Source organism: Martes martes, assembly GCF_963455335.1.
Source record: "Martes martes genome assembly, chromosome: 12".
Taxonomy (NCBI): domain Eukaryota; kingdom Metazoa; phylum Chordata; class Mammalia; order Carnivora; family Mustelidae; genus Martes; species Martes martes.
Window position 1 is genome coordinate 91,174,602 of NC_137900.1, and position 14,931 is coordinate 91,189,532.

At 59.2% G+C, this 14,931-nt stretch overlaps 1 protein-coding gene across 2 annotated transcripts in view; it reads left to right on the forward strand.

Moving 5' to 3' along the window:
• The window catches only part of LAMC3 (laminin subunit gamma 3), a gene marked incomplete at its 5' end in the record, with an annotated part of 54,725 nt that overhangs the window by 37,392 nt on the left and 2,402 nt on the right, over window positions 1-14,931 (forward strand). Inside the window, 14 exons of one of the 2 annotated variants that reach the window (XM_080820700.1) lie at window positions 1,260-1,505; window positions 2,302-2,455; window positions 3,139-3,281; window positions 3,766-3,944; window positions 5,269-5,410; window positions 6,854-7,059; window positions 7,650-7,726; window positions 8,162-8,296; window positions 9,421-9,568; window positions 10,470-10,649; window positions 10,822-10,924; window positions 12,367-12,566; window positions 13,111-13,257; window positions 13,349-13,448. In XM_080820700.1, coding sequence (XP_080676826.1) covers window positions 1,260-1,505; window positions 2,302-2,455; window positions 3,139-3,281; window positions 3,766-3,944; window positions 5,269-5,410; window positions 6,854-7,059; window positions 7,650-7,726; window positions 8,162-8,296; window positions 9,421-9,568; window positions 10,470-10,649; window positions 10,822-10,924; window positions 12,367-12,566; window positions 13,111-13,257; window positions 13,349-13,448 — 2,160 coding nt within the window. The remainder of the gene's footprint in view (window positions 1-1,259; window positions 1,506-2,301; window positions 2,456-3,138; window positions 3,282-3,765; window positions 3,945-5,268; window positions 5,411-6,853; window positions 7,060-7,649; window positions 7,727-8,161; window positions 8,297-9,420; window positions 9,569-10,469; window positions 10,650-10,821; window positions 10,925-12,366; window positions 12,567-13,110; window positions 13,258-13,348; window positions 13,449-14,931) is intronic. The other variant, XM_080820701.1, reaches the window with a different exon arrangement.

The window sequence follows — 14,931 nt, forward strand, 5'->3', positions numbered from 1 at the left end:
TCAGTTTTTAAAACACGTTGCCAGATGTCCTATGAGGCAGAAGGTCCCCCAGCGCGTGGTCCAGGACCCAGGGCCACCCTCGACAAACCACCCTCGACATCTGATTCTTTTTAACAGATCTTTCGCGATATCGTCCACATACCTGACAATTCACCCACTCTGAGTGTACAACTCAGTAAATTGGTGTTTTCTTTTTGTATATTCCATTAATAATGTTTTAAATTATGGCAAAAAAGGTATAACATAAAGTCTCCGTTCAGCCACACGTGAGTGTACGGTTCGGCGGCGTGAAGCACATTCACAGCTGTCCTGCCGTCCCCACCATCCGTCCCCAGAACTAATTCATCTTCCCAGAGACTCTGTCCCCATCAAGCAGCCCCCCACCGCCTCCTCCAGCCCACCCCCGCCCCCCTCCCGTAGGCACCGTCCTACTTCCTGTCTCTGCATTTGACCCTTCCGGGGACCTCACCTGAGTGGAACCTTCCAGTGTTTGTCCTTCTGTGTCTGGCTTGTTTTGGCATAATGTTGCCAAGGTTCTCAGACACCTGATTGCGTGTGTGGTGACTGTGGCTGCCTCGGGACAGCCCATCACGTCGGGCCCGTCAAAGGCCGGCCTTGCTGGGGAGCGCTTTGGAAGCAGCTCCCTACAGCCAGCCGCAGAGTGGGGGGGTCAGGGCGGGGGCCCCAAGACCTGACAGAGCCAGGTCCCACCTGGGGACCCTGTACCCCATCCTGCCATCAGGCTGTGCCTGACTCCCCCCACTCTGCAGACATGAGGGCGACCCTCTCAGTGGGTGTGGATAGTTTGAGACGTTGGGTCTGGCCCAGGCTGAGATGTGCCCAAGGAAGGATTTTGGGGGAGCAGGGCGCTGCTGTGCATGGAGGGAACAGCCCCCTGGGAGGGTGCTCACGTGGCCGTGAGGCTGAGGAGGGTGATGACAGGGACGAGGTGGTGACACCCCTCTGCTGGGCACTTAGCTTGGGCTGGAAGTTGAACACTTAACCTCACCAAGCCCTCAGACGTGGCTGGCCTTATCGTCCCCGCTTTGCAGATGAGGAGCCCGAGTTCAGAGAGACCCCAGGGCTGGTCTAAGACACACAGCCAGCTGATGGCTGAGCTGGGCCCTGGCCCTGGGACTGTGCTCTGCTGCACAGGGAAACCTGAGGGATGCCCACCCTCCCCGCCTGGGGACCCGGCAGCCTCGTGCCTGGGGCTGGCTCCTCCGAACACAGCCTCCCCCCTCCCTCCTCCCCCCCAGGGCGACGCTGTGAGATCTGTGATGATGGCTACTTCGGGGACCCTCTGGGGCTCTCTGGGGCCCCCCAGCCCTGCCGGCGGTGCCAGTGCAGTGGGCACGTGGACCCCAACGCCGTGGGCAACTGCGACTCCCTGTCTGGCCACTGTCTGCGTTGCCTGCACCACACGACCGGGGCCCACTGCGAACGCTGTCAGGACGGCTTCTACGGGAACGCCCTAGCCCCTCGGCCTGTAGACAGATGCACGCGTGAGCACCCACCCCCCGCCCTGCGGGGCACCTCTCTCCACCCCACCCAGCCTGCAGCTCTGGGGGGCTTTGCAGCCTCAGGCAAATTCCTCACCTTCTCTGTTCTCTTGTCTGGAAGGTCTAAGGGTTTGCTCTCCTCCAAGGTCAAGGACTCTCTCAGCCTCAATCTAATCAAGGCCAATCTTGTGATTTTTTCGTTCGTTCTTTGCCTTGATAATTTCGCACTTATCTCAAGCCCCACAGTTAGTGCGTAGGACTGTCCTCCGTGGCGGACAGCATCCCTCACGTCGGTGCTGCCTCTGGGCTTCCATCAGGCTCTCCCTCTCCCTTTAGCACTCAGCCCCGGTCCCCGCAGAGGGCCACGGCGTGCCTCGGCCCGTGGAAGGCCTCCGGAAGTGCTGGAGGGAGAAGCTGGGCGTCGCCCCCAAACTTACTCGCTCCAGAGCCCTTTCTCCGAGTTCTGTGGAGCCCAGGAGAGAAGGGTCAAGACCCAGAACAGTGGGCACTTGGATCCACCCATGACTCCCTGCTGGGTCTCTGGCCTTCTCTCCAGCCGACTGGGGTTCAGGGCCGGCTCAGAAGAGCATCTGTCACTTGACGATTCTAGGCTGTCTCTCCAAGGACATAGGAAATGGGCTGAGAGTTGAGCACGGGCCTAGAGTCTTTTTCCAGAAAAAGCTTAGGATCCTGGGTTGAATGTGAGTCATCCCCGTGGGCCCCCATCTTCTCCTGGACCCCCAGAGTTTGCATCGATGATCTGGTAATTCCCCAACACCGTTTCTGCTTCCGTCCCCAGCCTGCGGCTGCCACCCCGAGGGCTCCATCAGTGAGCAGAGAACCTGTGACCCAGTGACCGGCCAGTGCCCCTGCCTGCCTCATGTGATGGGAAGGGACTGCGGCCGCTGCAGCCCTGGCTTCTATGACCTCCAGGCCGGAAGGGGCTGTCGTGGGTGGGTAGGGTGAGGCGGGGAGTGCCCTTCCCTTGGCTGTGTCTCCAGGATGGGAGAAGCCCGGGGAGCCCCCAGAGGGAGGAATGGGTGTAGAATGTGTCATCCCAGGCCCCCTGCCAGGAACACTGTGCCCTGCCCCACTGGGGGACAAAGGAATGGTCCCTTGAGGGGTCAGACTCGTGGCCCTGCCAGCCCAGGACACAGGCCAAGCGCAGCCCCGAGGGACATCTGGGTGGGCAGGGGGCCGGTTTGGTCTCTGATTCCCTGCTTAGTGACACCATCCCTCCATGACCTTTTTGGCCAGAGCAGCACCTTCATGTCTTTAGGGAACAGTGAAGGACCCCAGAAAAATGTCCAGTGCAACAAACAGGCTTCTTCCTTGCAAGACTTCTCAGAGCCTTTAATATGCTAACTGCATTGTGACTTTCCAACAGAAGGGTATATATAGTCTGCAAGATTTATAGGTCCCCATAGCCCTTTTTGGGGGAAGGGGTAGCATTTTTGTGAGACTGTGCTTCCCAGGACACAGCTTGGGGAAAGCTGTTGGACGTGTAGCCACCTGGTGGTGGGGCCTTGCCGGCAGAGGGTGTGATCCCAAGGCTCCTTGCTGGCTGCGGCCAGCTGAGGCTGGGTGAGGAGCGGCCCAGAGCTTGTCTCCCACTCTGGTTCCTTCCCTATCCTAGCTGCATGTGTCATCCGATGGGCTCCCAGGAGGACCGGTGCCACTCCAAGACTGGGCAGTGCCCTTGCCGCCCAGGCGTTGAGGGCCAGGCCTGCGACAGATGCCAGCTGGGTTTCTTCGGCTTCTCCACCAAGGGCTGCCGAGGTGAGGAGGTTGGGTGCATGCCGGCCGCCCGGAGGGTGGGGCCTTGAGGTTTCTGGACAGAAGAGCCCCTGGGACGCCAGCCATGTGGCCGGAGAAGGAAAGATCGGCTACTTTCCTGTAGAAAGGCCTGTCTTCTAAGAGCGGCCATAGGTACAGGGAGTGAGAGAGTATAGGGGACCAAAACTCTAGCCCCAGACGTCACTGCTCCGTTCCCATGTGCTGGGGCCATCGAGTTACCTCTCTGGGCCTCCGCGTTCCTACCTGCACAGCTGGGCTGCCTGGTCGTTCCTAAACATGGCTGCTTCTCAGACCCAGGAACCCTGACATAAGTCAGTCACCACCTCCGACATTCTGCCTCAGTCTCCCGGGAAGGACCGAGGAGTGTGGTTGAGCGGGACGTGGGGTGTCTGGAGTGGCCAGGCGTGAGGATGCAGGGGACGTGGAGGTCCCATTGGGGGGGTGCCATCCACCCCGGTTCCCTCAGCCTGCAGGTGCTCCCCATTGGGCGCCGCCTCGGCCCAGTGCCACAAGAACGGCACGTGCGTGTGCAAGCCTGGCTTCATGGGCTACAAGTGTGACCGCTGTCAGGACAACTTCTTCCTTACGGCTGGTGGCACACGCTGTGAGGAGTGCCCGTCCTGCTACGCCCTGGTGAAGGAGGAGGTGAGCCCACCCTACCTCCCATCACTTCACCCCCCCCCAATGAGTGCTCCCTCTGTGCTGGGCACCAGAAATGCCCGCTCAGCCCTGGCTCTCAGGCCTTCTGGGGCCACTGGTCACCTTCCGCCTGCGCCCACCCAGCCATCGGGCCGATGTCAGCCCTGCTCCCCCCTCACTTCTGCCCGTCCCTGGTTTCTGAGCGGACAGAAGAGTGCCTCGCACCAGCTGTCCTTCCCGAGCACCCACGCCCGTGTCTCACCCTTTCTCAAGTTCTGCGGGATGAGACAGTAGAAGGCCCTTTGTGGGGAGGGTCAGGAAGAGGGCCGTGCCCGTTCTGGGGCACAAGCAGAATGTTGAGCAGGGAGCTGGTGTGGTGCGGGGGTCAGGAGCGCGAGCTCTGGGGTTCCCCTCCCCAGCCCCTTTCGTTGTTCCCATTAACAGATAACAGGTTTGGTAAGTTTGGGAATCTCTCCTATTCCACAGTGGATACAGGCCTGCAGCCCTTTCCCCGAGACCGGGGAGGCCAGCCGTCAGAGTGAAGGTGCTCTAGAAAGACGCAATGATGGGCGCCGAGCATAAGCAGCCCCCGGGCAGTGCCTGGGTCAGTCCCTGCGGTCAAGCCCAGGGATGTGTCTGCGGGAAAACGGGCGAATAGTCACACCAAACAAACAAATAAGGGTGGCAAACAGCCTTGTTCAGAACAGTTTTGCTTCCCAATGAGTTTAGAATTTTGTTTTTTTAACCTGGATTTTGCCATCAAATAGGGAATGGAAAGCCTTAGGGTTTTTCAGAGCATTCTGGACTTTTGGAGTCGAAGAGAGGGCTTGGATCCGGCATCCCCTGGCCCCTGGGGCCGTTACAGGGTGAACGTGAGCAGGTGCGTGGCTGGCAGGTGCTAACAGCCAGCTCCTAGCACGTGCTCTGTAAATACAGTTATTGTTCGTGTGACTAAAAGAACAGCAGTAGGAGACACCGCGTGGCACACTCACTAGCCAACAGGTATCCAGGTGTACCTTCCCTGTGACAATACAGCAGGACAGACAGATTCTCCTGGGGCTTCCCTTCTCATCCCTCTCTAAGTGGAACAAGGATGTGGTCCGCTGAATGGCAGCAGGTGCCGTGGCATGAGAAGGGAAGGGACCACTAGGAGGAGGGCGTGGGCAAGGCTGGTTCTCCGAGATTTGCTGCATCCTCAGCTTTGATGCCCAGGATAAGACGGGAGAAGCCAACCGCTGGCCAGGGAAGGCCAGGCAGAAGCCGGGGGAGGCGTCCAGACACGCCTTCAGGCAGCCGGCCTCACACACCCTTCTTTTCCTCACTCCTCCAGGCTGCCAAGCTGAAGGCCAGGCTGACCCTGATGGAGGGGTGGCTGCAGGGGTCTGACTGTGGCCAGCCCTGGGAACCACTGCACATTCTGCAGGGAGAGGCCCCACGGGGGGACGTCTACCAGGGTCACCACCCGCTGCAAGGTACAGTGAGAGAGAAGAGCGGGAGGCAGCGGGATGGCTGGCCGGCCAGACACACCCCGCCGGCCCTTTGGTCTGCTCTCACGATGCTTCAGAAGCTCTCGGCTCGGTCCTAGAAGGAGTCACTTTCTGGGAGCGCCTGTCTGACCTCCCCAACTACATGGGCTCCTCCCATGACAGTCTTGTCTCTCCTGGATCTTTCCTTCACTGTCCCCCACCCCGTTCTACTTTGTAACCTTATGGATACTAGTCTCTGACGAGAGCATCTAGCCCCAGGCCGCACCCAGAGCACAGGCACAGTGAGGACAGGGCTGGAGTCGTTCACTGGTTCAGGGCGCCACAAATGCCCACCGAGGTGCTGTCCCAGGTGCTGAACAGGTGGCCTGTTGCTGTCTTGCCCGTTGGCCATTTTGCTCACTCCCCGGCATAGAAAAGAAGTGGATGCGGCGGAGGGGGATGCTGTTATTAGAGCCGGGTGGAATCTGGCCTTGGGACACTGCGATCTGGGGGAGCTTGACAGTGAACTGATTCTTCTGTGTAATTTTATGTTCATAAGCACCCGTGCTCATCTCGCAGCCAGGCATAGGTAAGCTGAGCACCTGTTGGCAACACTCGTTATCAGAATAGGGAGCTTCCAGGGGCGCCTGGGTGGCTCAGTGGGTTAAAGCCTCTGCCTTCTGCTCAGGTCATGATCCCAGGGTCCTGGGATCGAGCCCCGCATCGGACTCTCTGCTCAGCGGGGAGCCTGCTTCCTCCTCTCTCTCTGCCTGCTTCTCTGTGATCTCCATCGGTCAAATAAATAAATAAAAACTTTAAAAAAGAAAAAAAAGAATAGGGAGCTTTCAGATGCTCTGGGTTAAAAGGTCCATACTTGGGGTGCCCGGGGGGCCTCAGCTGGTTAAGCATCTGTCTTCGGTTCAGGTCATGATCCCGGAGTCCCAGGATCAAGTCCTGCATCGGGCTTCCTGCTCAGTGGGGCGTCTGCTTCTCCCTCTGACCCTCTCCCCACCATGCTCTCTCTCTCTCTCCCTCTTTCTATGTCTCTTTCTCTCAAGTAAATAAATAAAATCTTTTTTTAAAAAGTCCGTACTGAACCACACTGCAGATCACAGAGCTGACTCGAGGCAGGGGTGTTTGTGCGGTCTCAGATTTGGGAATAGCTTGTTGTGGCTCTAATCCGTCTGGATTCCTTCCAGCCTCTCCACTGTGCTGACTTCCGGTGTGGGAGGCCTTGGGCTGTGACTGGCCTCTGCTGGGCCTCAGCCTTTGCATCTGTAAAATGGCGAGGCTCTTGCCCTAGAACTGACCGGTGGTGCTCAGGTCTGGTGATAGAGCCCAGCTGTGCCAGGCAGCATGCAGGGCACAGATGGGGGCCCCTGAGGATGAGCGTTTGATCGGGAAATCTCGATTGCTCCGTGACCCCTGGGCTTTGTGGGCTTCATGCAGGAGCCCGGGAGGCCTTCCTGGAGCAGGTGACCGGCCTAGAGGGTGCGGTGAAGGCTGCGCGGGAGCAGCTGCGGTCGCTGAACAGGGGTGCCCGCTGTGCCCAGACCCAGGCAGAGAAGACTTGCATCCAGCTGGCAGAGCTTGACGCAGCGCTGGAGTCCACGGAAGAGGAGATTGTGCAGGCGGCCATCGTCCTCAAATCTCTGGTACCCCAGGGGCCCCTCCCCACCACCCGCTCCGGGCTCCCCTGGTGATTGATCTGGTAGCCCCTGTTGTGCCTTTTTGGAGAGGCTGTTTCCTCACCCGCAGAATGGGTGTCACGCAGTACCCCTTGTGCTGACTCAGTGGGATCACGTCCGCATAGAAAAGGGCACGTTCCAGGTGGACGGTGAATGCCCATTGAATGAGTACTGGGCGACATTACCATCGTTTCCACGTTCTGGGGCTCTGCTCGCCGGGTGCTGACTTTGAGGCTTTATGTAGCATTTTTTTTTAAAGATTTTATTTATTTATTTGACAGAGATCACAAGTATGCAGAGAGGCAGGCGGGGGGCGGGGCACTCAGAGGCAGGCACCCCGCTGAGCAGAGAACCCGATGCAGGGCTCCATCCCAGGACCCTGGGATCATGACCTGAGCCGAAGGCAGAGGCTTTAACCCACTGAGCCACCCTGGCGCCCCTTTATGTGGCATTTATAAAGTAACTGGCATGGTCCGGTTCTCCCAGTAATTTAACCGAACGAGGCCCTTGCCCTTCAGGGATGGCCCTCAGTTTCTCCTCTTTCCCTCTCTTTAAAGGTGATTCCTCAGGAAGGGTCCAGCCAGCCCACCACCTGGAGCCCCCTGGCCACAGAGGCCCGTGCCCTCGCCAGGAGGTGAGCCCCCAAGCCCCGGGAGCCTGGTCCTGAAGGGAGCCCCGCCCTTTTCCTGGGGGTTCTGGGGTCAGGGTCAGCCTGACAGGTGTCCCCCTGCCCAGATTCAGACCCAGTCTGTGCTGCTCACCCTCTTCTGTGACGGCTTTATTAAGGCGACCATATCATTATAGTCCAAACTGAGACTTCACGTGTGATGAAAGGCCCGACGGATCACTATGCTAGACAACGGCATAGATTCTGTGTAACGGGAGCGGGGCCGTGGGCCCCTGGCCATCAGCCTTTGCTGTGTCAGGCAGAGGGAGGGGAGGAGCCTGGCCCTCGGGGCCGGACTCTGTTTGGGACAGTGGGAGGCCCACGTGCTGGGAGGGGTGGGTTCGGGCCCGGTCCCCTTCTCTGTGAGCTGTTGCTGAAGGTCGGGTGGACGTTTCCTTACAGCCACAGGGACACCACTGCCAAGATTGAAGCCACTGCTCGGAGGGCCCTGGTCGCCTCCAACACCAGCTATGCGCTTCTCTGGAGTCTGCTGGAGGGCAGGGTGGCCTCGGAGGCCCAGCAGGACCTGGAGGACAGGTGAGGCCTGCCGTTGTGGGTAGAAGCTTGAACCGGCCTCCTGCAGCTGCCGGAGCCTGGCTGGAGGCTGCTGGTCCAGAGCTGGCTTCCTTCCTGCGAGCTGATGTTCTTTGGGTGGGGGCGGGGGAGATATCTGAGGTCTTGGGCTCACTGGGTGGTGAGTTACAGGAGCCCACTTAGGCCTGGGGGTGCAGCTCGGCTTCTAGAGAGAAGGAACGAGGGCATGAACCAGGAGGGTCCAGAGCGGCATCTCGCTTTCTCACCCCTGCATCATCCCCAGCCCCATCCCCGACCCCCACCCTCCCCCCCCGCCCCCCGGCAGCTCCTCTCAGACGCCAGCTTCCTGCTTGGCCTCTCTTCTCTGCCATGGGTGACCCTCTTATGTCCTCTGCAGTGGAGGGTCGGGAGAGACACGGCAAGGTCTCAAAAGTCCCAAGTTGACTTCCTAGATGAGAGAATCCAACTGGCCCACCTCCAATCCGATGGCCCACCCCCAGTCCCCTGGCATGGCTGGGGTGAAATCACATGACCCCCCTCCCGGGGCAGGAGTGGGGGCAGGGGCTGTCCGAGAAGTGGGGAGAGATGAGAGGTGGCTGGAGGTCCCTGCCCCAGCAGTGTCCATGGCAGAGCTGGGCGGGGAGGGGGTGATCAGCTGGGTGGGACGGGGAGCTGTTCTAGGTGGTTGACTACACCCCCTTGGAGCTCAAGGGGCCCCAGAGCTCTCTGTTGATCTGGAGAGCGCTTGCCCAAGGTCACCCGAGGGCACAGCAGATCTAAGACCAGGGCCTGGGCTTCTGTCCCTTTCCCAGCACCAGGCACTTTCCACTTAGTGATTCAGCCAGAGGCTTCCAACATTTGCAAAGCAGATGACTTGAGGGTGGAAACCAGGGGCAAGCCCCTTCAGAAAAGAGTGCTCGAATTGAATGAATGAAGAAACAAGAACGGGGTGCCTCTCCTGCCTTTTCCATTCATCCGAGAGCTGCCGGGTAGCGGCCAGTTTCCGAGGCCAGCTGCTGAGTTCTGACATTGAAGAAGGCTCCAGCGCGGGGTCTGAGAGGACAGCCGTGGGGAAGGATGGCCCCGTGCCCTCTGCTCTGTGAGCCACCTCTGCTGTCTCCTCTCAGGTACCAAGAGGTCCAGGCGGCCCAGGAGGCGCTGGGCAGAGTTGTGGCACAGGCGCTGCCCGAAGCGGAGAGGGCGCTGGCCGCCGTGCAGCGAGTCCGTGCAGACGCCGCCCTGGGCCTGGCCTCGCCAGACGCCCCCTCAGCACTGGTCAGCCCTGCTGGCTGCCCCGGAGCTCAGCCTGGGGTGGGGGTGGGAGAAGGCGGCGGCTGGGAAGCCGGTGCGGCCCAGGCCTGGGCAGATGATGTGGCTTATTTTTAACTAGATGGCAGTCAGTTAAAACGAGCTGATTCACCTCTGTGGCTTGGCCGAGCGCCTGCCTGGCTCAGAGTGAGCGTTCGGCCAGGCTTTGTGGTGGGTTGTGACGACAATAGTGAGACCAGGCGTCTTCTCCGTCGTGGCATTAGCAAAGGCACCAGACAGACAGATGTAGGATCAAATCCCAGCTCCGACGCTCCAGATCTGTGACCTTGGCCAAGGACGTTCCCCACTCCCCAATCCCCGTACTTCGGTCAGGTCCTCCGTCAGCTAGAGCTCGCCCATTCGGTTATCTGAGGGCTGCGTCTACGGGGCTGGGAGAGGATTCATGAGTCACGAGCAAGGTGGCCCTAGTGCTTGTCGGCCCCCTGGGTAAACCCGCTCCATCGCATCTGCCTAGTAATCCTGAAATCCCAGAACTTGGAACCTGCCCTTTAAGGAAGAGACTGAGCTTCTACAGATATATTTGGGGCAAAACCTGACGGGCCCGAGGCTGCTTATTTGTGCTCAGAACCCACACAGTTCTGCTTCTCTCAGGCCAGGAGGATTCTGAATGTGGAGGTACATCCGGCCCAAGGGTTTCCGCCCAGACTGTGGGCCTAGGGAAGGAAATGCAGGTCAGGGAGGCCTCACGTAACTAGTAACTACTAGTAGAGCTGGAATAGAAACAGGTTCCCCCACCTGGCGGCCTCCGCCCCCAGCCCCTCTGCTTCCCGGGCCCCGTCCCCACCATTCCCGCTCCCCGGGCGCCTCTCACCCACTAGGGGTTCTGCGCCTCAGACCTTCCTGCTAGGCCCCGCCTGAGCCCACCGTCTCCCTGCAGCCTCAGAAGTCCCAGGCGGGGGCCCTGAGCCAGAAGGTGCAGGCCCTGGAGGAGACGGTCGCATCCAGAGAGCGCCGGGTCACTGAGGCAGCCCGGACCCTCCGGGCCACCGCCCGGGCCGTGCTGCACAAGATTGAGCCCTTCACACAGGTGGGCTCCTATCCTTTGAGGCAGGGACCTGGGGGGGGGGGGCTGTCCCGAGGGTGTCCTGGAGTCAGGGGGTGCAGGGGGGGAAGGGCAAAGACCAGAAATAGTCCTTCCCATCCCTCCAGTGTCTCCCGCCTGCAGCGCCCCCTGCCCAGCCTGTCTCTTCTCTCTCCAGCTACGCCAGGAGGCCAGAGACGCCCTGACCCAGGCTACCTCCTCCGTCCAGGTGGCCACAGTGACTGTCACGGGAGCCAAGACCCTGCTGGCCGACCTGGAAGGTACGCGTGCCCTGCCGAGCCTGAGATTTCTTGATGCACAAATGCCCGTGACCACCACCCGGACTCCCGCCTCAGCCAGGCCAGTGTGGCCCTGGGGACAAGAAGGGGACAGAAGTCCGGTTGTGGGGGCATAAGCCAAACACCCCGTTCCCTGCCCCACCCCAGCCAGACCTCTCCCATGGCCGTTGGTCTTGCCCTCACACGCCACTCTCTGGCATCTCGCCCACATGGCCATCAGCCATCAGACCGCATGCAGAGCCGGTCAGGGCCAAGAGGACCCGATGCCCTCGGCCACCTGTCCCTGGTCTAGTCTGCTCTGACAGGGATCCTGTCACCTGGTACAAACACCTACCACGTCCGGGGCTCAGCTGGGGCCATGGGGAAGGAGACAGACTTCTCTTGAGAAAGGGGTGTGGGTTGATGCCAGTCCAGGTCTCCTCGAGCTCCTTTAGCCCAAGGCCACCAGTCGGGTTTGTGTTCAGATAAGTTTAGGAAATGTTGCTACCGTAGTGCCCTCTCAAGGCCATACAGTGCATACCTTACGATATTAAAGGTCCTGAGAAGTCCTGTAACAAAGAAACCTGGTTCTCTTTCTTTAAGTTTGATGTTTCCTCCTAATGTTTACTAACACCCCATAGAGTTAACACTCCATGGAGTGCATTTTAAGAAACACCAACTTCGTGTACGAGAAACAAAGTAGATCTAATTTCTCGGTTATCTTCATGGAAAATTACGTGATATTCTGCCTTGGAAGCCTTGATTCATTTTAAAATCTGACTATCGTTAGAACTCCCAATTTCCCTTCAAATTTTACCTGAAAGAAAAGGAAAAAGTCTCTCTTCTTTACAGAGAGAAGCCCCTTCTTATTAGGTAATAAAACCTACGCAAATCGTAATACTTCCCTTTTTGTCTTGGCTGCTAGGAAGCTCAGAGGTGAACAGAGCATTCAGTGCCTGAGATGTCATTATCCTAATTTTCTGGCCCTTCCCACTCCTCTCCTTCCCTCCTCATCACCCCCCCCCCAGTTGCATATGTCCCTTGGTTTTTCACTTCAATGGTCTAGTTGTTGACGTACCTGTCACTATAAGCTGCTTCATAGCCTTTTTAGACATAAGGGAAGGGCACGCAGAAAGAGCTGGATGGATTTTCTGGGTACTGAGGTGTGGCTCCCCATCCATTCCCAACCCCGGCCCAGGCATCAGCCAACCGTGTAATCTCGCGATTTTGACAAACACCACGATATAATATGAATCTTTAAATTCACGGAACAGTGCGTGTTGCTCATTCCTCGCTTGTTTCCCAGAAAAGCTTCAAGAGGGTTCCTGTAGATCTCCTGCCTTCAGCACCTCCCTCACGTCGTCAGGGGACTGGACACAGTGGCTGCCTGGCAGGCTCTCGGGGCAGGGGCCGCCCTCCTGACACTGCCTCCCCCGGGTTTGCAGGAATGAAGCGGCAGTTTCCGCAGCCCAGGGACCGGGCCGCGCTGGGGAGGAAGGCCGGCGTCGTCAGCGACAGGCTCCTCGTAGACTTGAAGAAGAAGACCAGGCAGGCGGAGAGGATGCTGGGAAACGCAGCGTCTGTCTCCTCCAGTGCCAAGAAGAAGGGCAGGGAAGCCGAGCTGTTGGCCAAGGACAGTGCTAAGGTCAGGGCCATGGGCGTGACAACGTCCCTGCCTTCTGGGCCCATGGGAGGACTGTCCTGGAAGAACTGCCCCTTCTGTAGGTGAAACGGGGTCCCCACAGATCTGCCCCCATCCGTGTAGACCATGCTGAACGCTCCGCACTTACCGAGGGCTCAGGGGGCCCCAGGCCGGTGACCCTGTTGATTCCTCAAGAAATAGGTGTCACTGTTGTCACTGGCGTCCTGGGTGAGGACCCCGAGGCCCAGTCCGGGTGAGTGACTTAAAGTCCTATGACCAGGACTCTCACCTAGGTCTGTTTGGCTTTACTCCCCCAAACCTCTAAGCTCTTACTTTTAAATTGGGGCCAAAGTCTAGTCTGTGCATCCCTCTAGCCCCCCGCTGGCTCTGTGCGTGTCACCAGCGTCCAGTCCGTGTTTGTGAAATGAATGAATGATCCGGGGCTCAAATTGACAACTGCTCGGCATCACGGCCGTCCGTGCTCTTTACCTCTGAAAGGACTCAGTCCGCTCACCCTCTTCCTCCTCTACTGCTGCCCACCCTCCAGCTCGCCAAGGCCTTGCTCAGGGAGGGCAAGCAGGAGCACCGCCGGGCAGGCCGGCTCTCCAGCCAGACGCGGGCGATGTTCCGACAGGCCTCCCGGCAGGTGCTAGCCTCACAGGCCCGCAGACGGGAGCTGGAGGATGCAGACCATGTACGTGTGCCAAGACCCCCCACCCCGACTCCCATTTCCTCCTGGCCCCCGAGCCAGCAGGGAGCCGGTCAAGCTTTCCCTCCCCCCCTAGATGGGTGCCAGGCTGAATTCCTTGGAACGGCAGATCCGAGAATCGCGCGCCTCCCTGGAGAGGGACGTCCAGGCCTTGTCGGAGCTGCTCTCCAGGCTGGGTAAGGAGACCCCTGGGTCCCTGGTGTACCCCCAAAAGCTTCTGTGAGGCCCAGTCCTAGAGAAGCTTTCCTCCTCGCCCCCAGATACCCACGGTCCTTCCTCCCCAGCCACAAGCATTTGAAGTAACCCCAGGCCATCCTGCAAGGTGGGGCTGGTGTCATTGTGTACCTCCAGGGGCCGCTAGTCTGGCGGTGGGGGGGTGGGTGGGGGCGTGGACGGGGGACACAGAATACTCAGCAGACGGAACACCTGTGGGGACCACAGGAGCAGATGGCCTCTGCGTTGCTGAGGGCTTCAGAGAAGGAGAGAGAATGTCAGAGAAGCAAGGATGGCATCGAGACTCAGACGTGGGTTTGGAATCAGACCGAGACTCAAGTCCGGTGCTTTCCCTTCCCTGGCTATGTGACCTTGGGAAAACCACGGTGCCTCTCTGAGCCTCAGTTCACTCATCTGTAAAATGGGAGTAAGCACCAGCGTCGTGTAGAAAGTGCTTGCCACCTGCGTGGTGAGAGTCGGTGAGCAGCCGCTCTCGGGGAGGGGGAAGAATGGAGAGGAGCCTCAGCAAGGAGACCTCTCAGATGAAGGGGAGAGCACCGGGCAAGGCCCGGAGGCCGCAGAGCAGGGCGGGGGAGCGGGGGACAGTAGCCGTGCATTTTCCAAAACTGTGGTAACGTGCATGTAACACAAAACTGGCCAATTTAACCATCTTCAGGCACACAGTTCAGAGGCATTAAGTACATTGACACATGGCGCAGCCGTCCCCGCCATCCGTTCCCAGAACTTTCCCGTCTTCTCAAACCGAAACACTGTACCCATTAGACACGAACTCCCTATGCCCCAGCCCTTGGCATCCCCACCTGGGACCTCTTTGGTCCCTGTGAACTTGACACTCCAGGGAACCTCATGTCCCTGTGTCCTTCTGTGACTGGCTTCTGCCCCTTAGTGTCACGTCCTCAGGGTCACCTACATAACAGCACACATGTGGCCTCATTACTAATAAGGGGAAGAATCATCATGTTCCTCGTTGTGTCTGCACGCCGGGCCCTAAGCTTTGCGTGCTCGTGATCTAGAATGCTCTGCTTGGGAGGCAAGGACCCGGATTCTCTTGCCATCTTGCGGACAGGCAGTCTGAGGCACAGAGTTTAAGTGATGTGCCCAGGGCCCATGGCCATTCAGTGGGGAAACTGAGGTATGCACGCAGGTCTGACCGATTCGGGGTGCCCACTGGTAGCCACTGGTCTGTTCCCGACGCCAAGGACTCAGAGCACTGGGTGCATTGTCGTCTGGTGCTGTGCCTGAGTTGGGGGTGCGGGCACGGGCAGCACCCCGAGGGCCCCTGCCTAGGGGTCCCCGCGGGGCAGGTGAAGTGTGGCTACAAGCTGAACCTGAATCTCGAAGGCCAGGCAGTTGGGGCCTCCCCGTGGATGGGGTCTTTGCTGGGAGCGGGATCTGCCCAGGCCAGTGGCGCTCAGCTCCCCGATG